Raw genomic sequence first — 26,688 nt, 5'->3', positions numbered from 1 at the left:
GGCTTCACGCCCAGCACAGAGCCCAATGCAGGGCTTGATCTCATGACAGTGAGACCATGACTTAAGCCTAAATGAAGAGTCGGACGCTTAACGGACTGAGCCACCCAGGTGCCTCTTGTTTTGCCTTTAAAAAAAAAACTGTATTGGGGGCACATGGGTCACTCAGTCGGCTAAGCATCTGACTTAAGCTCAGGTCATGATCTCACATTTTGTGTTTGTGCCCACGTTGGGCTCTCTGCTGTCAACACAGAGCCTGCCCTTACCCGACTCTCTCTCTCTCTCTCTCTCTCTCTCTCTCTCTCTCTCAAAAATAAGCATTAATTTTTTTTAATAAATTAAAAAACTTATATACTTAAAAAATGTTTTATATGTCTTTTTCAATTTTTTTAACATCTTTACTGATAAAATCTATGTACCATAAAATTCATCCCTTTTAAAGTCTTTTTTTTTTTAAGTTTATTTATTTTGATAGGGAGAGCAAGAGAGAGAGAAAGAAAGTGGCAGAGAGAGGGGGAGAGAGAATCCCAAACAGGCTCTGCGCCATAAGCACAGAGCCCGACGTGGGGCTCAAACTCACAAACTGCGAGATCATGACCTGAGCCGAAATCAAGAGTCAGCTGCTTAACCGACTGCACCGCCCAAACACCCCAAAATTCATCACTTTTAAAAGCATTCAAGTCAAGGCGCCTGGGTGTCTCAGTCGGTTAGGCGTCTGACTCTTGATCTCGGCTCAGGTCATGATCTCACAGTTTATGAGTTAGAGCCCAGCGTCTGGCTCCACACTGATGGTGTGGAGCCTGCTTGGGATTATCTCTCCTTCTTTCTGCCCCTCCCCTGGCTGTGTGCATGTATGCCTGTGCGCTCGCGTGCTCTTTCTTTCTTTCTTTGTCTCTCTCTCTCAAAATAAATAAAAAATAAAAGCGTACAAGTTAACCATTTTTTTTTTTGTAAAATTTACAGAGTTCTGTAACTATTACCACAGTGAATTTTAGAACATTTCCATTGCCCCCAAAAGATCTCCATGTCCGTCTATAGTTACTCTTTGTTCCCTCCCCCAGTCCCAGGCAACTAATGATGTATTTTCTGTCTTATAGACTTGCTTTTCTGGACATGTCCTATAAGGTGAATCATACCATTCGTGTTCTAGCTTCTTCCATTTGGCATTATGTTTTTGAGGTTCATCCATTTGCAGCCTGTGTCAGTAGTTCCTTTTCCTCACCAAATTTTCCATTCTGTGGGTAATGCTACATTTTGTTCATCCATTCACTATTTGATGGGCTTTGGAGTTATTATCACTTTGTGAATAAAGGTGCTGTGAACATCAGTGTGTAAGTTTTTGAGGGGACATATGCTTTCATTTCCTTTGGACAAATACACAGATACAGGTGGGATTTCTGGGTCATATTTTAAATTTATGTTTAACTTTTTAAGAAATGGCCAAATTGTTTCCCAAAGTAGCTGTACCTTTACATTAAAAAAAAAAAAGTCCTTAGCAGAACAAATCTCTGTCCTAATTTCCCCGGAGTTGTAGATCTATCACATTATTTTGCTGGAGTGATTTTGGAACCTTCTCTCCTGGAGCCCCCTGTCTTCACCTGTCTGGCTTAGTGCTGGCAGGGCCTGCTGCCCACTTTCCCAGCTGTTCTCTTGGGTCTTCTCTTCACCATCAGCATGGGAGAATCCGTAGATTTCTCCCTCATGTCTGTCTGCCTGTGTCTTACGTTAGATCCTGTTTTTTGGTTTCCTGTTTTGGTTTATTCCCTCATTTAAGTAATGTAGTGCCTTTAAAAACTTCTACAGAAAAGGAACACAGAAGACAAAAAGTTTTTGATTCCTTGCTTGCCTGTCTGGAAATGCCTTTATTTTACCCTCATACATGGTAGATTTCCCTGGATTTAGAATTACTAGCTAAAAATAACTTTCCCAGGGCCCCTGGGTGACTCAGTCAGTTAAGCCTCCGACTCTTGATCTCAGCTTAGGTATTGATCTCAGACAGGGTCGTGAGTTCAAGCACCACATTGGGCTCCACACTGGGTGTGGAGCCTACTTAAACAAGTAAGTTTCCCTTACAATTTGGAAGATCTTCTTCCATTTTTACAAGCTTTCAACGTTGCTGATGGCCATAATTCTGGTTCTTTGAACCAAGCCTGTTTTTTTTTTTTTTCTTGGAAATTTTGAGTATCTTTTGGTACATTGTGCTGGCCACTGAGGTGTTTTCATTTTAGAAACTCCTGTCTCTTTAGGGAAAGAAAACACTAGTTTTTTTCTCTTCCATTTGTCTACTCTTTCTAGAACTGTTATTGGAAATTGGAGCTCACGGACTTATCTTCAGTTTTTTCAGTCTCCAATTTTCTGTGTCTGTGTCTTTTTGTTTTACTTAGGAAGCTTCTACTTGCACCACATCTTTTAACAGGTTTTCATTTTTGTCATCGTGTTTGCATTTCTAGAAGAGCTTTTTCTTTGGTTGGGGGGTTAATGTTGTAGATATGTTCCTTTTTAATAGCATCCCAGGGGCCCTTGGGTGGCTCAGTCGATTAAGCGTCTGACTTTGGCTCAGGTCATTATCTCATAGTTCGTGAGTTCGAGACCTGCATCAGGCTGTCTCCTGTCAGCATGGAGCCTGCTTCGGATCCTCTGTCCCACTAGCTAGCTCACTCTCTCAAAAATAAACATTTCAAAAAACAAAATTAATAGCATCCCATTCTTGTTTTATGGATACGATATATTTTCTCATTTTGAGTACGTTAATGGCACATTTTTGTTTAACCATTCCATATGAATTTTTTCTGTGTTGTTTCCTCTACAGTTTGGTGTCTGACTTTAATTTGAGGGCTCTCCTCGGGTTGGTGGTCCTTGCCTGTCTACTGTGTGTGGCAGAGAGACTGAAAGTTCTGTGTTCTTGGGCCCATCTGGACAGTGGACTGGCTGGACTGTTTCATTGGGGGTCTCCTCCCCTTTGGGACCTCTATCTTGGGCTGGCTAGATTTTTCCATAGCGAAATGTTCAAATCTGCCTGGAGGCTGGGGTTCTGGGAGCTTAGTGAAGGAAGAGGGGCTAGGAGTCTGTCCTCCCATCTCTAAGTACAGAACTCTGACTTTACCAAGAGACCACCTGTTTGACTTTTTCATCCATAAATCACCCATCTGCTGCTGGGGTGAGAGAGGGACAGGGTTACCTGAGCACACCGAGTATCGGTGATGAGATCTGGGTGTGTCAGCTGCCTTCTTTCTCTGACTTTTAATATGAGAAATTTCAGGTCTATAGAAAAGGTGCATGAGTAATACAGTGAATGCTCATATTGCCTTTACCTGCATTCACCAACCCATAGCCATTTGCTACAGTTGTTTTCTCTACACGTTTTTTTCTGAACTCTTTTGAGAGTGTATTAGTGACATCATGACATTTTACCCCTAAAATGTATCTGTCTTCTGAGAATGAGAACGATCCCATAACACAATACACTTTTCACATGCAAGAAACTTTACAATACTATTATCTTATATACAGTTCATATTGAAGTTTTTCGGTTGTCCCCCAAATACCTTTTACAGTTTTTTTTTCTTTTAAATGCAGGATTTATTCAAAGGTTACATATCGTCTTTTCTTGCCATCTTTATCTGTTAATCATGAAGTGTCCCTAGCCTTTAAAAAAAAATATTATTCACCTTTTGGGATGAGCACGGGGTGTTGTATGGAAACCAATTTGACAGTAAACTTCATATATTGAAAAAATAAATAAACAAATAAATAAATAAATAAAATGTTATTATTGATCTCAACATGGCATTGACTTATTTGAAGAGTCCAAACCAGTTGTTTTATAGAATGTCCATCAGTATGGACTTGTCTGTTTTCTCATTATTAGATTCAGGTGAGACTTTTTTTTTAAGCAAGTTGTAAAGTGACCCATCAGGGCACATGAGGTCAGTTTGTCCTATTATTGGTGATGTTAAGTTTGATCACTTGATTAAGCTAACGTTTGCCAAATTTCACTACAGTAAATGTTTTTCCCCCCTTTTGTAATGAAAAGTAATCTATGAATAAGTAATGAGTAATCTGCAGAGTGGTATTCTAAGTGTTGTCCAACCATCATACACTCAGTTGTTTTAGCTTATATCGATGGTTCTTACCTGAATCAGGTGATTTTGTAATTCTACTATACGTACTCCACTTAATAAATTATTTTATAAAGATCTTTCCTGTTTCCTGGCACTATAAAATGTTCCAGGTTCATCTTGTAGCTTTCCTGTCCCAGACCTGGACTAAAGCATTTCTCTAAAGAGCCCTGTTCCTTTCAGTGAGGAATGGTGTTTAGAAACCAAGATCTGAGTGTTAGCTGTGCTCATCGTTATCTGGGCATTATAGCTTCTAGGCACTTCTTTCAGTGGATGAAGCTAGGGAACCTTTTGTTAAACAATAAGCTCATATTTACTGACACTTCCAATTCTAGTCTATACTAAAGTTCTTCCTTTCCTCCTCCCATCTCATGCTTTTTATTTCCTTTCTTCCATGGTAAGAACCTTGGTTCCCAACACTATCCATTTGGCCAGTCCTAAAATATTTGTAGTTTTGGAATTACTACTCCTATACCACTACCAAGAACACACCTACTGAGTAAATTCCAGGATTTCTTTATAGTTCTTTATGTTATTAGTGTGTTTCCCACTGATGGGGTATAGTCAGTTCTCAAGTCAAAGTCACTAGTATTCATTCTTTTTTTTTCTCTGGGTGATGATGTTAATATTTCATCCTGTTTATATTCAGTTGTAGAACTTTGCCTCCTCATCTTGTTGATTTAATTTGTTTTTTATTTTTTTGTATTGAGATATAATTCATGTCCCATAAAATTCACCTCTTTAAAGTATACAATTTCATGTTTTTTAGTATATTCACAAGGTTGTGTAACTGATTTATTTTTAGAATATGTAAAACATAAACAAGATTCATAAGCCATAACTATATATAAACATATATTTGAAAGTTCTCAACAGGGGCACCTGGCTGGCTCAGTTGGTAGAGCATGTGACTCTCGATCTTGGGGTTATGAGTTCAAGCTCCATGTTCGGCATAAAGCCTATAAAAATACATACATACATATATACATACATACGTTAAAAAAAATTCTCTTTCCTTTTCCCTTTGCCCTGTTGTTCCCACTCACATCCTATAGGTAAGTAATTCCATTCGTTTCTAGCTTATCTTTCTTGAGTTTGCTTTTGTTTTGTTTTACAAAAATAAGCAAATATATGTATACTTTATTTCCTCTTATTTTTCTTTGCCTTTCTTACATAAAATATCTTACTGTGTATACTCTCAATGGTGTGTTTTTTTGTTTTATAATATTTTCTATTTTTTAAATTTTATTTATTTTTCAGTCCTTCATATTTATGTATTGTTTAATTTACATCCAAGTTAGTTAGTGCAACAGTGATTTCAGGAGTAGATTCCTTAATGCCCCTTACCCATTTAGACCATCCCCCCTCCCACATCCCCTCCAGCAACCCTGTGTTTGTTCTCTATATTTAAGAGTCTTTTATGTTTTGTCCCCCTCCCTGTTTTTATATTATTTTTGCTTCCCTTCCCTTATATTCATTTGTTTTGTATCTTAAATTCCTCATATGAATGAAGTCATAAGATTTTTGTCTTTCTCTGGCTGATTAAATATTTTTTAATGTTAATTTATTTTAGAGAGGGGCAGGGGCAGAGAGAGTGGGCAACAGAAGATCCAAAGCTGGCTCCTCGCTGACAGGAGACAGCTTGATGCGGGGGCTTGAGCTCACAAACTGTGAGATCGAGACCTGAACTGAAGTTGGACACTTAATCAACTGAACCACCCAGGCGCCCCTCTTTTTTAATTTAACAAAATACCCATAAAGTCACTATATTAATTCATAAAGATCTTTTTCATTCTTCTTTACAGTTGTACTGCACTCCATCTTAGAGACGTACCATACTTTATTTAACCTCCTACATCGTCGTCGCCAGGTTGTTCTTGTTAGTCTATGACTAAATAAATGTGATGCCACAATAAATAACCTTGTACATATGTCTCCCCTCGCCCCTTTCAAATTGTTGAAAGTATATCTTCACATTAAGTCTTAAATATAGGATTGTTGGGTCAGAGGGTCAGTGTGTATGTAGTTTTGCTAAGTATTGCCAAATTCTTTACTTTTTGTTCTTTTTTAAAAAAAAAATTTAATTGAAGTATAGTTGACATGTGATATTATAGATGCCTTACTTTTCTACTTGCCCACCTGTTGGCCTAGAAGTTAGCTTTCTGGGCTCAAATAAGTTGAGTGATTTGCTTCTAAAAAAACCAAAACAACAACAACAAAAAAAAGTTTTGAGACTGGCAAATGCTAATAAACTGGATAAGATCCTTGGACAACAGGCACAAATTGAGATCATCCCCAGGCAAATTACAATGTATGGTCACCTTCTTCAGCTAATTATTACTTCTCTTTTCCAGTTTTTACAACTTTACCATCTTCTTTTCTGTTTGTCCTTGTGACTATGCCTTTTTAAAAATTCCATTACTGTTGTTTTAATGAGTTTCAGGGGAGACTAGAGGTGAATGAATATGTTCATGTAGTTGGATATCTCTAGAAGCTTCAAAAATGTTATGAACCTGGGAGTTTTACATCCAGAGGAACCGATCATGCATGAGAATGGAATAAAGACATTTTCAGATATGGAAAGATTCGGAAAAGTTGCCCTGCCCTTTCTTAGGAAGATATGTCTTGTAAAAGGAGAGGGTAAAGTAGAAAAAAAGGTGACCAGGGGGTCAGGAAAGAGGGTCCAGTACAGGAGAACAGCATATGGACCCCTAGGATCACAACCATGCCCCAGCCCATAGAGCAGCCCATTCAGACTAGTGATAGACAGTAGGGAGTAGAGGAGGGGCTTCCCAGGGAACAGTGGAACCAGGAGATTCTGATGTGATGTTTTAAGTGTTTAAATTTTTTATTGCTAGCCTTTGTTATTTGCTATAGCAACTGGAAAGAATAGCAACAGATATGCCAAAACCTAAGCAAATTTGAAAATTAATGCAGATAGGGCACCTGGGTGGTTCAGTAAGTTAAATGTCTACTCTTGACTTTGGCGCAGGTCATGATTTCACAGTTGTGAGATTGAGTCCCAAGTCTGGCTCCGCACTGGGCATGGACCCTGCTTAAGATTTCCTCTCTTCCTCTCCTTCTGACCCTCCCTGCTTGCACATGCACTCACACTCTCTCTCAAACTGAACTAAAATAAAATAAAATAAATGCAAATATTAACTACAAGACAAAAAGGAAGTTATAGAGAAATGAAATACCTTGTATGCTTTTTGGCTCACAGGTGAAGAATACTTCCATTATTCCACTAACTTTAATTATGCAATTAAATTTTACTCTGTTGGGGAGGTGGGTAAGAGTGTATATGAGCTAAACCTGTACCTGTCCTAATATTAAGTCAATGGCCAACATTCAAAATTGATAAAACTGGAAATAGCTGGGTATACCTATTATTAAAAATATGGACATAAATATCAGAAGAAACAAGTAAAGGAGATGTCTTTAGGAAATGGGATTAGGAGCAGGGGACTGGGAGGAGGGGAGGCATATCTTGTGATAGACATAAGAATTAAGACCTGAGGTGAGGATTCCTACCAGGTCATTCTGCTTCTGCCATCTCTGTCCTGGCATTTGAGACCCACGGCCACATCTTGAGTGTGTCTTAGGACTGTCTGATGGCTTCAGCTTCTGTCACCATCCTTAATGGAAGGTAAGGCATATCTTTCTGTGAAGTTGTGCCTGAGACATTTGTGGACCCTTGAAAATGGGGGAGGCGGATTTTGAACTTGGAACTGACAGGGCTGTATTTTGCAGTTATTCTCTGTGTTGAGTTATATATTGTCCACATGGGTATAAAATGAGAAAACATAAGTCCTCATTTGGTATTCAAAAATTAAAAAAAAAATGTTTAATGTTTGTTTATTTTTGAGAGAGACAGAGTACAAGTGGGGGAGGGGCAGAGAAAGAGGGAGACACAGAATCACAGGCTCCAGGCTCTGAGCTGTCAGCACAGAGCCCGATGTGGGGCTCAAACCCACAAATCACAAAATCATCTCCTGAGCCAATGTTGGAGGCATAACTAGCTGAGCCATCCAGGCGCCCTTTGTTTGGTATTTCAAAAGCATAGGTCTCAAAACCTTGATAGAATGGAGACAAAGATGGTGGTCCTGGGGCTTGCCCACTGGTAAACCTTTACCTCAGGAAGATTATTAATAAGCTCTGTGACCCTGGCTGGGAAGGCAAAGAATGTAAAGAGTATATGACATAATGGAAATACCATTCAAAATGTTATATTTTCAGGCTCTCTGATGTTAGAAATCCTCTTTTGGTAAGCAAGTGTTACTTGACTTACCTGTATCTGATTTTTTTTTTTTTTTTACCATGTTTTGGTATAAAGAAGGAAAATGACATGCCTTGGAATGTCCACCAGGACACTAAAGAAGCTCTGGTCTGTCTAACCCTTTATTTGGAGAGGTTACAAGCTCGTCTGGACCCTAATGCCACATTTGAACAAGTTATGTGTTCCTAGAAACACAGAATCACTCACATTTTGTCCTCTATTTACAAATAACGAACGTTGGGAAGCAAGCATTGCCACTGCTTGCCCTGACTCAGTTTCCCTGTTGGACTCGCAGCTCTCCTGTGGCCCCCTGAGCTCTCCCTTTGAGGCTTTTGCTGGGAAAGCAGGAAACTTAGCATGCCCAGGGGAGCAAGAGGGGGCTTCCCTGAGCCCCACAGGGCACACAGGACTGTGCTGCTTGGGAAGATGGGCAGAGACAGGCCTCTAGTGGCCGGTGGCTGGGTTGTGAGGTGGGAGGAAGCTCAGGTCCTGTGGACATGGAGGAAGAAGAGGGCTCACATTTCCCCTCTGTTTTTTACTTCTGCTGTGAAGCAAGTCTCATAACACTTCTGAGTATACTTTCCCATCTGTAAGACATTTCCCTTTCCCTCAGCTTTTTTAGTACCGGGTCAACCATGTTGGCTTCTCCTTGCTTCACGTCTCCTTCCATGCACTCCCATTCTGTCTTTGGTGGCCAGAGCTGTTCTGAAGTCTTAGCGAGGACACCTGAAGAGAGCAGAACACAGATGGCAGCTTGTGGTGCAGAGAGTACCCTTTTCAAGATCGCAGGCTGGTCTGGGGACTGGGGGCTGGGGTACACACTCAGACTCTTCCATTTCCAATCACAGGACGTAAGTATACCCACGGCCAATTGCTGGATGAAAGAGAAGGCGGGCAGAGTGTGTGACCTCTCTGTAAATGGGGACAGGATCATCCACTGTTTTGCTCACTGCTGGATTCCCCATGCCTAGGAGAGTGCCCTAGGAGATTGAAGAGGAGAGGGAGGGAGAGGGAAAGTTGCTTTGTGTTGTTTGCATCTGAAAGCAGTTCTTGGGGCTGACTGCACATACATCAGCTCACACCTGCCAACCGGTCCTAAGAAGAAATGCTGTCTCTGGTTTGCAGAAGGAAATCTGTATTGTTAGAGGTCATCGTAAGGGGTCTATGAGGATGTTACTCCAGTGAGCTCTGTGTCCTCCCCAGCTGCACCCATTTCTTGCTTCTCTTGGCCCCCAGGACACTGGGAAGTCCCTTGTCTGCGCTGGTGGGTTCCCATAGTGGCACTGAACAAGTGAGTGATGAGGGCATGGCTGTGGGTGATTGACTGTGAAGAGGAATAATAGAAAAGAGAAGGGCTCAGAATTGCCACTTGAGCAAGCAGGAGAAGCCTGTTCAGTGCAAAGTGGCTCCCACCATCACCACTTGGCTTTCTGGGGACTTCCCTAAGCGTTTTGCCTGTTGCCCCATACCCCCTCTGCTTTCAGCCAGCATCCAGGCCCCAGCAGCGCACTCTTACCCTTTCTTTCTCTCCCCACCCTGTGCCCCAGATTCATGTGTCTTTCTGTGAGCATTTTGGTCTGTCCTATACTGGGTGCTGCTGTGCTTGGTCTGGGGCAGAGGCCAAGACACAAAGTGGAATCGCAGGTCTTGCTTGTCGGGGCAGACAGAGGGAGACGTGCATTTCAGGTGTAGGGAAACATGTACTCACCACACCCACACTTGTCCTCAAGCTTGTCCTAGATGTGTCCGCCTTTGGCCTTTGCCCAGGCTGTGCCCTCTGCTGGGAAGCCCTTCTGTTTCCCTCTGTCTTTATCTCCAGTCCACCATCCCCCAGAAGCCCAGTGTGGTTCTCCCCACTCTTGTGCCTGCCTCCCGGGGAGTCAGGGGATGCCTGTTGTAGCACTGCCCTCTGTCAGAGCTGCCAGTCTCCTGCTGGGAGTGACAGTGCTTAGGATGTGGATGGGCCACTCCAGTCCTGGAGAGCCAATGTCGCCCTGAAGAGAGCAGCTGCAGCACATGGATGGCAGCAATGAGGTCATTGTGTTGGCAGTGAGGTTGCGCCAGGGGCCTTGACTGTGTTCTGCTTTACGGCCTTGCCTTGCGTTGAACTTAGACATTGTAGCACATTTGTTGAGAGAGATTTGTAATCTGATGGCTCCTGATCCCCATCACATGCCTGGGAAGGGAAATACTTGTATTGAATATTTAGTGGGGAAGGAACCAGAGCTGCTAGGGCTCGTGACTTACCCAGGGTCTCAGAAGGAAATAAGGAGGAGCACACACACAGAGACTTGTAAACAGGTTGTTCTGTGGAACCTTTTGTAGGGTAATGAAAAAATGCAAACAACCTGAACTTCGAACCATTAGGGGATTATAATTAAATCCATTCACAAAATACTGTGCAGCCATTAAAGGTGATGTTCTTAAGCACTTTTAGGAATATGGAAAGCTATTTATAGTCTTAAGCTTACAAGGCAAATCATAAGATGGAGTGATGTGATCCCAATATTTTTAGGGATTTATGTAAAAAGAAAAGACTGGAAGGGCAGCAGACCTTAGCATAGTAACAGGTTATATATTTTGGCTTTTCAAACTTCGCATTTCTTAAGTATTTCACATGTTATTTTATAATGAGAAAAAATACAGTTTATTTATGAAAATAACATCAGGGTCTGTGACATGAGCAAAACCAGGTAGCTGGAGGAGCTTCAGTCAAGTGGGGCACCATGGAGTCAGGGAAGGTGGGTTTGCAGAAGGCCACCTGCACGCCATGCCCAGGTCCCCCACATCCTCTGCCTCAGGCCGTCTGGAAGCAGAGCAGGCCTCCTTCTGCATGCAACCATGCAGACCCAAGTTCAACACTATTTGTCCTGACCTTGCACCAGGTGTCCTCACTGTGCACCAAGATGCCCCCATGCGGGCAGAGTGGGGAGGAATGTGGCCCAGGTGAGATGTTGCCTCTGACTCTCCCGTTCTGTGCCTCGGGTACATAGCTTCATGTCTCTGCATCACCCCTCACCTTGAAGAGAGGGGAGAGTGGTACTCTCTGGATGGGAGACCCCCCCCCCCCCAGAGAGACTGTGGAAGCACCGATATGTGAATTGCTAGTAGACCGTGGTCCATAAAACTAGAATTATTCCTCATCCTCAGCTTCCTGTTCATACTTCCAGCTGCACATGAGGGCCTGTGCCAGGTGGCCAGGAGCCAGGCAGGAATATCAGAAGGCCCTGGCCTTGAGGCCGTGAGAGGCACCAGCAGGCAGGTGCACAGACACCTATAAAATCTATGAAACCTTGCTGCTCAGGCCCAGTGCAAGTAATGCAAAGGAGGGTGTCACACAGTGTTTCCCTCTTCATACTAAGGAGAGGCTCCCAGGCCATTGGGGTGGAAGGGGAAGCCTGGGCTCTGGAGAGACCTCTCCTCCCCGCCTGCCCGCCATGAACTGGAGCTGCTGAGGGATTTTCAGGAGGAATGACTAACCCTGTGCTGTGCTAACAGTTGCCTGTTAGAAAATGCAATGAAGGAGAGATTTCATTTCATATTAGTAATAACAAAAAGAATAGTTTCAGTAAGAAGTGCATGTGACCCACTGGGCCTGAGCAGCAAGGTTTCGGATTTTTAAAAAACAAGTGAATAACTGCAATACGTGCTACCTCCCACCTCCAACCTGGTTTTCCCAGCCCTGAGTAGGCGGGCTACACTGGGCTTTATCTTGGCACTGGCCACAGAGAGCCACTTGAGACTGTGTGCCCCGCTGCTGCATGAGCAGTGTGTACAGCCCATTTCTCTTCTTGCTTTCAGAAGTGACTGGAGAGTCGCGTCCTTACCATGGGAAGGAGGCTGTGGATCCGCGGCCAGGCCGGGCCCGAGGCAACGACCCCAAGCATTTCCATGCGGTGAATGTGGCGCAGCCCGTGCGCTTCAGCAGTAAGTTGCAGACCTGCCCTGTCTGGGACCTAAGCCTTACTGTCCAGCATGGCCCCTTGCAGCCCCTGGCTGTCCTAGGGCCACTTGCCTGGATGAGGGGTGTGCCTCCTAAAATGGCCCTTCAGGGCGATCAGCGGGCATCAGCCTCCTTTGATGAGTGAGGCTATATGGTGACCCAGCCCCTGAGTGGTGAAGCCATGACGCAAACCCAGGCTCTGGAACCAGGCTGCTTGTTTCCACAAGCCAGCTGCTTTTTGGGGTTGGACTATGCCTGCCCTTTGGTAGATGGAGAAACAGGCTCCGAGAGATGAGGTCCAGCTGATGGGGTGGGAAGACCCTACCTCTGTTGTTAAACCATTTTGGAAGAGACTAGTTATTTAATGAACTTCCTGTAACGTTAAGATTTTAAAGGAGCATTACAAGATTAAAGAAGGATGAAAGAAAAACCACACCGAAATCCCCCTTCTAAATAGGCATGATGATATGCGTAGGTACGACACACCAGGACAGGAGGAACTGACATGTGATGTGTCCACTGCAGTTGGCCATGTTAATACTCATCCCACAGATGCTCAGCGCTGGGGAGCATCTCAGAGCCCAGCCCCCGTGTGGTGCCTTGGTTCTGTCTGACAGAGACTGAATGGGCTAGGGGCAGGGGCCAGCCATCCCATAAGCCCTGATAGTGTGCCCGGCCTTGGTCCTTAATAGCTGTGAACTGCAAGGTTCTCGTGGTTGAAGGGACGTTGGGCAAAGCTTGGCAAGTGACGAAACCGAGGCTCTGAGAGGTCAGCCCATCCAAGATCACACAGCCAACGGGAGCAGTGCCAGGATTCAGCCCTGTGGAACCCTGACTCTGTCTCATGCTCGCCCTTTTCATTGCTTACCTGTTTTCTTTTGAACAGGAATACTTCTATCGAGATAATAATTCCACAAATTTCAAATGATTAAAAAAAGATGAGCCAGTAAAAAGTAATGTTCCCTCCATCCATTGCTCCCAGCCACCAACTTCTGTCCCCAGGGGTTTTTTCCTGGATCCATCCCAAGGTGGCGGTGGGTGAGAAGCTAGAGTGGAAGCCTGCCCTACTGCTCACCAGCCGAGGTGCTTGATCTGTGCACGCCTCAGTGTTTCCACCTCTAGCCCACTTGGAGAGAGTGTGACAGGTGGAACACATCACATGTTGGGGCTTAGGAACTGCTGGTGATCTTCCTGCCCCTCAAGCCCATGTCACACAGCAGACATATGCTGTGCGCACTGTTTACCTTCCAAGCAGGGATAACTCTCAGGGTTGGCTCCTGGTCTACAGTGAAGAGTCCTCCTGCATGCTTCTCAGTATGTGAGCAGGCCCTCCCCAGTGGGCAGGTGGCGCTGTCCCCCTCTCTGCATCGCAGCAATGCTGTGGCATGCCTCCTTGGCTACAGGCCAGCACTGCCATTTCCTCTGTTGTAATCTCTGTACCTTTGTTAATAAGTTACACACACATACACGCTCTTAAGTAATAAAAACATGAACATCTATCTTTCACAAGTTTTACTAGTTCCAGAGGATGTAGATGCGTCAAAAAGTTGCATTTTGTTAACAACTGGCTTCATTGTTGTTTTTGTTTGTTGATTTACTTAAAGAGAGAGACAGGGAGGGGCAGAGAGAGTCCCAAGCAGGCTCTGCAGTATCAGTACAGAGCCTGACATGGGGCTCGAACTCACAAACCACAGACCATGACCTGAGCCAAAATCAAGAGTTGAACGCTTAACCAGCTGAGGCATCCAGGTGCCCCAACAACTGGCTTTGTTAAAAAGTATTATTCTTCATAGGTGTGCACTTAGGAGGTGGGTACTCCAGCATTTGAAGGTTATAGAGCCTTCTATAAGTTCTATATAGGTCCCATTATTTCAGTGGCATTTCTAGCTCTGATCCCATGAACTTGTATTTTAGGGGAGTGCTGGCCGGTACCCACGTGAAGAGAAAAGGAGAGCTGAGGAGTGGGCTCAGGAAGCAGTGTGCTTGCTGGTGGAGTGGCCAGAGCTGTGTGTTGGGTCAGTGAGGGTGGTGTGGGCCAGGAGCTTTTCTGCTGATTCCTGCCAGGCCTTGCAGTGAGCTGGCCTGGAGAGATCTGCCGTCTTGTCAACCAGACTTCATCTGAGAATGAAATCCACTTTACCAAAATGCATTCAGCAGCCAGTCTTTACTGCCAAGTAAATCAAAGGCCTTACAGAAATGAGATGAGTCCCTGAATGTACTTGTGCATCAGGCTGCATCTGGGTCTTAGAGAAACTTGCATTTCACAGCATATGTGGTCTTACAGGCAGAGGTTACCTCTTGAGCCTCAGTTTCTCTTTTTTTTCTGGGATGATTTCTGACCTTTGCTCAGATGCAGCATGTCTATTTGCATTTCAGAGGAGGATCCTAATTTAGGGGACAACTCCCCTCCCGCCCTTCATGTTTCCTAGGGAAGTGCCCGACAGGATGGCACCACTATGAAGGCACGGCCAGCTGCTACCGGGTCTACCTGAGTGGAGAGAACTACTGGGATGCCGCGCAGACCTGCCAGCGCGTGAATGGCTCCCTCGCCACCTTCTCCACTGACCAGGAGCTGCGCTTTGTCCTGGCCCAGGAATGGGACCAGCCAGAGCGGAGCTTCGCTTGGCAGGACCAGCACAAGTGAGTCCTGAGGTGGGGACCCAGGGCCTGAGGTCAAGCCTCCACCCAGCAAGCCGGATACCCACCAAGGACATGGTTTCTGGCCGCCCATTCCACTCCTCAGCTTTGCTGGCAGCCGGCACTTTGGGGAAGAGTTTCCACCCACTGGAAACACATAGAGATCCGGGGTTTAGAGCAGGCATCAGGGTGATGTTGGGAGCTGTCAGAGGTGCAGGGATGGGCTACCACATTATGTCACCTCGGGCCAACCCCGTTCGTTGGCTCCCATCCATGGGTTCAGTTGCAGCGGTGTCAGGAGGAGCTGTTTGATGGACTTCATGGGCCTGGCCTGAGGGGCATGCACGTGGGTAGGGATCTTGGAAGGATCCGAGAAAGTGGGCTCTGCCAGGCCCTATGCTCAGTGCTTCCATGGGTGTACTTGTTCAGTCTTCCCAGAAACCATAGGAGGCCAGTGGGTGAGAAGACAGGCCCAGGGTGGGTGCACACCTGACTGCGGGTACACATTAGTTGGGGTGTGTCCGGGTTCCAGCCCAGGCTGTCTAGCTCCAGAGCCTGGCTCTTGTACCCAAGGCTCTGTGACACTGCAGAAAGTGTGGAAATTGTAGCCAACTGCCAGCATTTCCCAGGCCCAGAGTTTAAGGGTTTTGCTGGAGGGCAAGTGTGTGCCAAAGACTGTGGTGTTCTTCCTCTGGAGTTGGTGTCATACTGCCCCTTCCATGCTGCTGGGGGTCAGGGAATGGATTGTAGGGGTCGCCAGACAGCCAGTGCTCCCTCCCAGGGATGCCACACTGCCGTAGGAGCATGGTGACCATGGCAGGTGGAGAGTGAGCCTTCATTTCAAGACCCTGCCTGGGTTTGGCCTCCACCATTACACACTGTGACAAATCATGAGACCTTGCCATTTTCCTTCTACAACTACACAGTGAGAAAAAATAACTTCTAGATCACAGGGTGATTGTGAGTCCATGGAGAAGTGAGAAGGCTCAGCCCACTGGGTAGAGAACTCCCCATCTCCCCAGGGCAGGTGTGTGCATGGCAGTAGGCTGAAGGGACAAGAGTGGTATCAAGCCAGGGCTCCCACGGTGGCATTGGGCTTGCTGATAGGCATCCCCAGGACTGTGGCTGGAAGGCTGGGGTGAGAGGCACACACTCGGTGGGTGGTTGTGGCAGTCATCCAGGTCCATGTGCACGGCCTTCTCAGTGCTGTGATGTGCATGCTCAGGAGCGGGCTGCAGGTCTGTGGGGAGCTGGCTCTGAGCAGAGACCAAGCGGGAGACCACGAGCGTGGTTTTACCCAACACTGCAGTGTAGACTCACGTGGGCTTGTGTTTTATTGAGATGTAATTCACATACTGTAAAATTCACCCCTTTAGAATGTACCGTTCTGTGGTTTTAGGTTATTCACAAAGTTGTATTCATAAGGCTGTATATACACCAAGAATAAGATTGGTCTTGCTCAGAATGTAAGAACTTTACTCGATCAGCCAATAGGATTAGTCTTGGCAGGAGTTACCCAAGATACAACTTTTTCTGACCTGTGAATTTATTTAGAATTTTAATGCATTTTATTAAAATTAAGCTTCAAAATTTTAAAAAATCATTAATGCTTTAGAAGCTCGGGTTTTTTTTAAGTTTACTTATTTTGAGAGAGAGAGATAATGAAAACGAGTTGGGGAGGGGCAGAGAGAGGGGGACAAAGGATCTGAAGCAGGCTCTGCAATGACAGCAGAGAACCTGATGCAGGGCTGGAACTCACAAACCGTGAGATCATGACCTGAGCCAATGTCAGACGCTTAACCACTGAGCCACCCGGACACCCCAGAAGCTTGGTATTTTAAAGGTCAATATAACTGTAAGATTCCCACACTCACACACAATCCATGGCTGTTTCCCTGCTGTGCTGAGATCTCCTGCCTTTCTGCCCTCCTGCAGGTTGTGGGTTGGCTACCAGTATGTCATCACCAGCCGGAACCGCTCCTTAGAAGGCCGCTGGGAGGTAGCGTTCAAGGGTAAGTCTTCCTAGTCTTTCAGAAGAGTTGCTGGGTTTGAAATTGGGGTGGAGGCATCATCCCGACTAGGGGGTATTGCTAGGGGCTCCCCATCCCCTCCCCAGCAGTGCCTGGCCTGTATGAGTGCCTGGTGCAGGGCTCATGGAGAGGGGAGGGCCCTGGATTGCAGGGAGCATTGTGATGTTGGGCAGGTACCCCAAGGCCCTTCTTTCAGGCCCCGTGTGGGGGCTGGAGCCTTCTCCAGATTTTCCATTTTCTCCATTTTCTCTTTAAGTTAAGGACTGTAGTTTGGATATAAAAATGAACGTACAGAGTGTATAGCTGACGTGGGCCAGAGAGGGAGGGATAAGCCTCTAGGATAGAGACATCCAGAAGTAGAATCCAAACTGGAAGGAAAGCTATCAGGGAGATGGAATTAAAATAGATTGTGTGTGAGGGGTGCCTGGGTGGCTCAGTTGGTTAAGCATCCGACTTCAGCTCAGGTCATGATCTCGGTTTGTGAGCTTGAGCCCCATGTTGGGCTCTGTGCTGACAGCTCAGAGCCTGAAGCCTGCTTCGGATTCTGTGCCTCCCTCTCTCTCTGCCCCTCCCTTGCTCACACCCTGTCTCACTCTCTCAAAACTGAATAAACATTAAAAATTTTTAAAAATAGATTGTGTGTGTGTGTATGTGTGTGTGTGCGTGTGTATGCGTGCGTGTGTGTGTGTGTGTGTGTGTGTGTGTGTGTGTTGCTTTAAGGATTTTATGCTGAGCTGCTTGAAAACACCAGTGTAACATAAAGGAAAGCATATCTGCTATGGGCAGCTGAGTCCTGCCCCCTGCCTGTCCCTTCTTCTCCTGCCCCATTGCACTGGCACTGGCAAGTTTCTCCCAGGCCCTGGCTGTGGCCTCTTCACTTGCTCCCTGAGCTATGTTCCCCTACCCTGTCCCTTGTCAGGCCTCGCTTTTGGACTGTTCTTTGGGCCTCTGGTTTGAACTTGGGTCTTGTTCTTTTTCCCCAAACACATCCCAGTCCCACCATGGATGTCTTCGGTGTCTCTGAGAAGAACAAGTGAGGAATGGTGGTCCCAAGGGACCCCACACATCTCACTCTGTCCACCTCACTGTGGAGTCTGAAGGGGCATTGAACTCAGAGCCCACCTGGTTCCCAACCTGAGTGGCTGTGTGGCAGGTGACCGGCTGTGTCTCTACATAGAATGATTGGTGAAGGCACAGGCAGTATTGGTGTTCAAAAGCCCCAGACACCTGGCTTGCCCAGAGAGAGGCAGGGTCCCACGGGGCAGAGGTGCTGAGCCTAGCAGCTGGTAAGGGGCAAGGAGCAGAGATGGTGAATGCAGAGGCCCCAGCAGAGGGGCCTCACCTACCAACCTTTGCTCCTACTAGGGAAGTCACCCCATTCTTGTGTCCTCCAAAATAGCCTACTGTAAGCATGTCCCACATTTGCATTCCCAGAGTTTGTGAGTTTAGATCTCCCACCAGAGTGGAGACAAGTAAATAGCTCTTAGATTTCCAGGCCCAAGAGTCTCCATGTGCCTTGCAGTGGATAAATCTAGTAGCTCCTCATTGCCCTAATCAGAGCCATTGGAGGCGAATCCTAGGCGAAGGCCCATTGCCCTGGCCCCAGCAGAGGGCACTTTCCTTCAGGACAGTATAGACACTCCTGGATACCACTGTCTTCTTGACACTAGTGATTAAAAAGTGGAGATACGGGGGCGCCTGGGTGGCGCAGTCGGTTGGGCGTCCGACTTCAGCCAGGTCACGATCTCGTGGTCCGTGAGTTCGAGCCCCGCGTCAGGCTCTGGGCTGATGGCTCAGAGCCTGGAGCCTGTTTCCGATTCTGTGTCTCCCTCTCTCTCTGCCCCTCCCCCGTTCATGCTCTGTCTCTCTCTGTCCCAAAAATAAATAAACGTTGAAAAAAAAAAAAAATTAAAAAAAAAAAAAGTGGAGATACGAGTCTGCATAGCATGACAGCATGTTCTAAACTGGGGGCCATGGGACCCTCATCTCATCCCTGGCACGAGAATGAGAGGCCCCAGGTAGGCTCTCATGGCTATGCTTGTCTCGATGGCTCCACTGTGGCATTCGAAGAGCAAACCTGAAATTTAGAAAAAATGTGTGTCAGCGCTGGTGGCAGCGGCTCAATGTGAGAGGGACCCGAGGCAAGAGTGAGGCGCCCACACGGACGGTGCTGTGGCCCTGATGTCCAGCAGTTCTGCGTGGGTGCAGCATGGTATTGGCTGCATGTACCTGCTGCAAGTGGACCTGGAAGGTCTGTTCTGGATTTAAGTAGTAGCCACAAAATGAATATGTGGCTAAAAACGCTTCCTCTACTACAAGATAGCTGGCCTAAGATACTTGACACCACTCAACATCATTTGTTTTGGGTTCAAAGAAATTAAAAAACAAAACAAAACAAAAACACATAAATCCAAATGTAGCACATGAATTCTCGTTTTTTTTAATTTACATCTAAGTTACTTAACATATAGTGTAATACTGATTTCAGGAATGGTGATTCATCACTTACATATAATAACCAGTGTTCATCCAAACAAGTGTCCTCCTCAATGCCTCTCACCCCTTTACCCCTTCCCCCCTGCCAGCAACCCTCAGTTTGTTTTCTGTATTTAAGAGTCTCTTACGGAGGGGGAGGGGTGCCTGGTTGGCTCACTTGGTTAATGTCCAACTTCAGCTCAGGTCATGATATCACCACGCATGAGTTTGAGCTCCACATTGGGCTCTGTGCTGACAGCTCAGAGCCTGGAGCCTGCTTCAGATTCTGTGTCTCCCTCTCTCTCTGCATCATCCCCACTCACACTCTGTCTCTCTCAAAAATAAATAAACATTAGAAAAAAGTCTTATGGTTTGTCCCCCTCTGTGTTTTTATATTATTTTTGCTTCCCTTACTTTATGTTCATGTGTTTTCTATCTTAAATTCCATGTATGATTGAAGTCATATGATATTTGTCTTTCTCTGACTAATTTCGCTTAGCATTATAGTTCCATCCATGGTGTTGCACTGGTAAGATTTCATTATTTTTGATCACCGAGTAATATTCCATTGTATATATGTACCACACCTTTATCCATTCATCAGTAGATGGACATTTGGGCTCTTTCCACACTTTGGCTGTTGTCAGTAGTGCTGCTATAAACATTGGGGTGCATGTGCCCCATCGAAACATCACTCCTGTATCCTTTGGATAAATACCTAGTAGTGCAATTGCTGGGTCGTAGGATAGTTCTATTGTTAATTTTTTGAGGAACCTCCATACTGTTTTCCAGAGTGGCTGCACCAGTTAAATGTACCACAGTGGATTCTGATGCATCCCAGATTGTGAAGGGAGTTATAAAAACTTCAGTGGACGGTTAGGGAAGCTGAGTCTGGATTTGTAGTGGAGATTGACTCATGGATTTTCAGAGGTGTGACCATAGCGTTGTGCTGTGGACAAACATGCAGGATGAGCTGCCGTGATCCAGGAGAGAGCTTCAGAGCTTCATAGGGGTTCACTGTGTTCTTCCCTCTGCTTTTGTGTCTGTTTGAAAGTGTCCATATTAAAAGCATCTTAAAAGGTTTCTGCTAAGAAACTGCAGCATGAAAAGAACACTGAAAACACACCCCCAGCAAACACGGCAGTGGCAGAGCCCCCACTTCTGCTTGTGAAAGGAGCTGTTTGCCAGACGCCACCTGCTTCATCTGGGCCTGCGAAGTTGGCCCAGGGATGATGCATGACAACAGCAGTGGGAAGTAGATTTAAGTCCTTTGTCATCAATGGCAAACTTACCCCAAAGAAAAGACTATGCCTAAGAATATGAGTGAATGGCGGTAGGAAGCTACCACGGGAAGATGTTTAAAAATACTCATTTCAGGGCACCTGGGTGGCTCAGTCGGTTAAGTATCCAATTCTTTTTTTTTTTTTTTTTTTTAATATTGATTCCCCCTTTTTTTTTTAATGTTCATTTATTTATTTTGAGAGAGAGAGACAGCAAGCAGGGGACAGGCAGGGAGAAAGGGAGACAGAATCCCAAGCAGGTTCTGCACCATCAACATGGAGCCCATCTCAGGGCTTGAACTCGTGAACTGTGAGATCATGACCTGAGCTGAAATCAAGTGTCTGACGCTTAACTGACTGAGCCACCTGGGCACCCCAAGCATCTGATTCTTGATTTCGGCTCAGGTCATTATTTCACAATTGAGCCTTGTGTTGGACTCTATGCTGACAGCTCGGAGCCTCTTTGGGATTCTCTCTCTCTCTCCCTCTCTCTCTGCCCCTCCCCTGCTCACGTGTGTGCTCACTTCATTTACATCTTGTCCAACGTTTTCCCGAGTTTTGTAAGTATGTGTTGTGTATTGACACAGTGGTGCTCACAGAGTGTTATCTATATATATGCACTTCTTTTTTTTTTTTGGGGGGGGGGGGCAAAAATTTTTTTATTTATTTATTTATTTATTTATTTATTTATTTATATTTATTTTTTTAATATATGAAATTTATTGTCAAATTGGTTTCCATACAACACCCAGTGCTCATCCCAAAAGGTGCCCTCCTCAATACCCATCACCCACCCTCCCCTCCCTCCCACCCCCCATCAACCCTCAGTTTGTTCTCAGTTTTTAACAGTCTCCATATATACGCACTTCTTACCCAAGTATTCAGGTACTCCACTCTCCAGTTGCATTTTTAAAAAATTTTTTAATGTTTATTTTTGGGAGAGAGAGAGCACAAGCAGGGGAGAGGCAGAGAGAGAGGGAGACACAGAATCTGAAGCAGGCTCTGACACAGGGCTCAAACCCACGAACTGTGAGATCATGACCTGAGACGAAGTTGGACCCTTAACTGACTGAGCCACCCAGGTGCTCCTCCCCAGCGCATTTTAAATTTGGATCTCTGCTTGTGAGAGGGGCCTCCTCCCACGGCCTCTCCCTAGGGAGGGAGGCTCTGGCTCTAGCTCTATCTGCATAGCCCCACGCCAGGGTTCTGAGACCCTGACACTTAAGTCAGCACCCAGTCCTGGCGTGCCCTCCATGGAGGCTGAGAGCGGCCCCTGCCAGAGAACATGGGGTACCATTTTTATAACATTGGTGACCAAAATTTGAAAACAGATCTGTGTTGTCTAAAGGGAATCATCCCCATTTTCCCATAAGCCACTGCGCAGGGCCCAGTGTCATTTCAGTTTCTGGTTATTATATGTGATACTTATTTTAAAATATAAAAATGGAAGCATACTGTGGGTTTGATGTGTCCACGTTGTGTGACTTGCTTATTGAAGATATGCTTAGTGTTGGTACCTTGACCTCATTATCCCCCTGTCTCAGCATGTCCAACTCTAGGGGCTCACTTCTGTCACAGGCCAGGTCCCTGAGTCCTTCTAGCAAAGCAGTGATCTTGTGAGTGGTGTGCGATGCCCAGCGCAAGCTGTGTCACTCCTCCCGTCCGTTCTCTGCTCCCATGTTACTGTTCTGAGGTCTACCTTCGTCTCCAAGCTCCAGCTTTCTTTTTTCTTATAGCAGCTGTGATCTTCTGACTTCACATATACTTTACTCATTAGGTTTGTTAGTCATCTGTTTCCGGCCTTTATACCCCCACTCCAATGTGAGCTCTGCAAGGCAAGGATCTCTGCCTCCTGCTGTTGCCCAGTGTACCCGAGTCCCTGCTTACGGGGTGCGCCCTGCGGGTATTTGTTAAATCAGTAGGGGATGTGATCAGGAGGCTGTTAGATGCCTGGGGCTGCCCAAACAGAGTTCGAATTTCTGGCTTAACACAAGTTTATTTTGTCACAGTTCTGGAGGTGGAAGTTCAAAATAAAGGTGTCAGCAGGGCCGCCCTCCCTCCAAAGGCTCCAGAAGAGTCCCTCCTTGCTTCTTCACCAGTGTGTAGTGGCTCCATCTGCCATAGCCATTCCCTTCTCCCTTACTGTAAGGACACTGGTCCTTGGATTTAGGACCCACCCCAAATTCCTGATGATTTCATCTCAAGAGCCAAATAAGGTCACATTCTGAGGTTCCAGGTGGCCATGAATTTGGGGGAGATGTTCCTCAACCCACTGCAGATGCTAATTGAAGACCACACTGAATGTTTTGGAGATCAGCCTCATTTAGTTCCTGGCAGAGAAAGGATGGAACATTTTTTTAAAATGGGGTATGAGGGGTGCCTGGGTGGCTCAGTCGGTTGAGCGGCCGACTTCGGCTCAGGTCACGATCTCGCGGTCAGCGAGTTTGAGCCCCGCGTCGGGCTCTGGGCTGATGGCTCAGAGCCTGGAGCCTGCTTCCGATTCTGTGTCTCCCTCTCTCTCTGCCCCTCCCCCATTCATGCTCTGTCTCTCTCTGTCTCAAAAATAAATAAACGTTAAAAAAAATTTTTTTTAAATGGGGTATGAGATGCCATAGAGAGGGCAAATAAAATGAAGCTTTGAAAGGAACTAAAGTTTGGCAAAGAGGAAATGGTCTTTTTAGTCACCAAGAAACTGCAGCCCCCCATGATCTCAGGGTAAATAGGGCTTCTGACCAGCACAGAGTGAGGAGGCCCAGGTGGTCCCATGGTCACCAGAGGGTGGGAGGAGCCCCCTCCCCTCAGCCCTCCCTATGCCCTTCATCTGGTGGCTTGGTGGAGCCTGAGTCACCCTCACCCCACCCCATCCTCCACTCTCAACTTGGCTCTGGCAGGTTCCACGCAGCTGGGGGAAGTACAGGAGGTGAGGACCAGGTCCCAGGACTCTACCCTGAGAGTTTATTTGTGGCCTTGGTCAGAGCTTTGCAGTCATGCACTGAAATTGGGCTCTGGGCTGGCAGATAGACTCATGGCTAAAGATTTGTTTCTTTTATAAAGGATGGGATAAGGGGCGCCTGGGTGGCTCAGTCGGTTAAGCGGCCGACTTCAGCTCAGGTCATGATCTCACGGTCCGTGAGTTCGAGCCCCGCGTTGGGCTCTGTGCTGACAGCTCAGAGCCTGGAGCCTGTTTCAGATTCTGTGTCTCCCTCTCTCTGACCCTCCCCCGTTCATGCTCTGTCTCTCTCTGTCTCAAAAATAAATAAACGTTAAAAAAAAATAATAAAAAATAAAAAAAGGATGGGATGAATCTGTTCCATTTTTGGCCCATAAGACAAGAAGCCAAATAATGAAGAAAACTGTTTGTTTAGTTTTTACATTTATTTGTTTTTGAGAGACAGAGCACAAGTGGGGGAGAGGCAGAGAGAATGAGACTCAGAATCCAAAACAGGCTCCAGGCTCTGAGCTGTCAGCACAGAGCCCGATGCAGCACTCAAACTAACAAACTGTGAGATCATGACCTGAGGCAAAGTTGGACGCTTAATCAACTGAGCCACCCAGGCGCCCCAAGAAAACAGTTTTTAAGGAGGGAGGCAACTCCCCAGGTGAAGGGACATCTGAAGGAGAAGAAGAAGATACACAAGGGATGCAGGAGGCCTTGTTGGGGAGTAGGGGGCCCGAAGGAAAGACAACAGTGCTCAAGGCAGCACCCACTCTTAGCAATGGAGGCAGGCTCCCCAAATGGTGTGAGAAGACACCGCAAAGAGCCCAGCCGCCTCCCCTGCCCTCTGTCCATGGCCTTCCTGTGAGTCCAACCACTGGGGCCTCAAAATCCCCTAGCCAAGGGTGTCATCTGGGGACTGGGCTTCTTTCCCACCATGCTTCCTGAAAGCCCATCTTCCTACCCTTGTCAGGGAGCTGGGAGCCCATGTTCCCAGTGTCTGTGGGATGAAGCCCTGCCTTCAAACTGGCTGGATCTTCAAAACTGACCTGCACGCTTCGTGTTGGGAGCAAATAGAGTTCAAAAGGCATGTATGGGAATGCCTCATTTCTGCTAAAGGGTAAACTGCACTGCCATCTGAGTAAAATGAGAGTATCTCCAGTGATCCACGGCTGGGTTAGCCTCAAGGAATCTTCTGGTGGTCTAGTGTCCGGGGGCTCTCTGAGCTAGGGAATGGACTCTGGGGGCTGGCTGTGCTGTGCCCCAGGTGTGGCCAGAGCCACATCTCCTGGAACATTGCAGAAGAGAGGCTTAGGGGTTCATGGCCCCCTCTCCCAACACCACTGCACCCCAACCGTGGGCTGCCAGGGCAGCATGATTTCTGATTGCCTGATCCCCAGGTCGGAAGGAAGGAGTTCAGTGAGCGACACGTCTCCCTGGAGCTGGGAGGGGGTCCCAGGGAGCCAGTGCTTTCCAGTTCAGCCGGCCAGCTGCTACCCCTGGTGGGCATTGGAGTCATAATTCTGCCTGAACTGTGTGTTCCGGGTGTGTGCGGTGAGCGCCTTTTCAAGCCCTTCTCCTTTTACTAGTAGATACCCTGTTGTAAGAGAGGACTTTCCCCTCCCTCCTCTGTTTATTTGTCTGTTTATCTGTCTGAACTCATACTTTTTAATCCACCGTGTCTTGGCCCACTACTCTACTCTTCACGTTGTCCAGAGCTGTGCTCATAGAAACTAGGAGAGGTCGTGAATGAATGCCCTGACCACAGTGCAGCTAGCACTTGGTGGCCCACAAGCCCTTTGATGATCCAGTTTGGGGGGCATTAGTCCCCACAAGTACTGCATGTGATTGGTACGTATGCTGACATTATGTTATTTCTCCCGCAGGCTCCTCAGAGGTGTTCCTGCCCCCAGACCCCATCTTTGCCTCGGCCATGTCGGAAAGCGACAACGTGTTCTGCGCCCAGCTCCAGTGCTTCCACTTCCCCACCCTCCGCCACCACGACCTGCACAGCTGGCATGCGGAGAACTGCTATGAGAAATCTTCATTTCTCTGTAAAAGAAGTAAGCCACCTCTTCTGGTACTCCTAGTAAGCTGTGAGGAAGTGCTTCTCACGAGTTTGTGGCTGTCTGATCTCTGGACCTTGGTGTTGACCTTGAGTAGACTTTGACATCACAGTGCACCAAGCCAGACCCCTATGTCTCAGTGGGGCGGCAGGAGCTCCTTGCCTGGCTCACACCCCACTCTGAAGGGGCACAGGTGCCATGGGGGGAGGGCAGGAATCTGGGCAACAGTTGATATCCATGAGCCCTCCTTTCTCTTTCCCAGGATAGAGGTGACAATTCCTGCCCTCCACACCTCATTGTTGTTAGGAGATTCAAATGAGAATGGTGACAGAGGGCATGCTACATCTTGTGGGGTCTTGGAACCTCTGACTGCCTTGGTCACCTATCCGTACTCTCCTTAGGTCTTTCCAAGACTGCTTACTTCACAGCTGGGCCAGTCCTCACCTCAGACCATGGTCTTTCCCTGTCCCTCTTCCCGCTCACTTGCCCACATTCCACATGAAATCCCTCTAGCCTCAGGGACTTGCAGTGTGTTGTGCATACTGAGGGCAGGGCTCCTCGTCCAGGCCCCTCTGCAGTGGGCAGAGGGCTGCATTGAATCCAGAGGCCGCATGTGAGGCAGGCTGGGTTGCAGCCGATGATCTCAGCACCATTAATTTGGACCATCATCCCCTTGCCTGCTGATTTGTCATGGGGTTCAGAGATGTCTGAACCTGTTTCTGGACTCCATTCTGACCCTTGGCTGTTTGTCAGTCCGTGTTGATACCATGCTGTCTTTATGGGAGCTTTGGGATACATCCTCCTAGCTAGTGGTGGGCTTCTCTACCTTGCTTTTGCCCCTTATGTTGTCAATTCTTGACCTTTTTTTTCTTCAGCATGAATCCATTTTTCTGAGCTCCGTTATTAGAATTCTTATTTGGTTGGATTC

The 26,688-nt window shown here is 46.6% G+C and overlaps 1 protein-coding gene across 1 annotated transcript in view; it reads left to right on the top strand.

The window, feature by feature from the left end:
* DGCR2 (DiGeorge syndrome critical region gene 2) overlaps window positions 1-26,688 on the top strand; it is a 99,667-nt gene that overhangs the window by 48,978 nt on the left and 24,001 nt on the right. Inside the window, exons 3-6 of the mRNA XM_049619740.1 lie at window positions 12,196-12,321; window positions 14,767-14,977; window positions 16,910-16,986; window positions 25,581-25,757. Of these exons, the coding sequence (XP_049475697.1) occupies window positions 12,196-12,321; window positions 14,767-14,977; window positions 16,910-16,986; window positions 25,581-25,757 (591 nt within the window). The remainder of the gene's footprint in view (window positions 1-12,195; window positions 12,322-14,766; window positions 14,978-16,909; window positions 16,987-25,580; window positions 25,758-26,688) is intronic.

This window comes from Panthera uncia (genome assembly GCF_023721935.1).
Source record: "Panthera uncia isolate 11264 chromosome D3 unlocalized genomic scaffold, Puncia_PCG_1.0 HiC_scaffold_8, whole genome shotgun sequence".
Taxonomy (NCBI): domain Eukaryota; kingdom Metazoa; phylum Chordata; class Mammalia; order Carnivora; family Felidae; genus Panthera; species Panthera uncia.
This window is presented reverse-complemented; position numbering and strand designations above follow the sequence as displayed.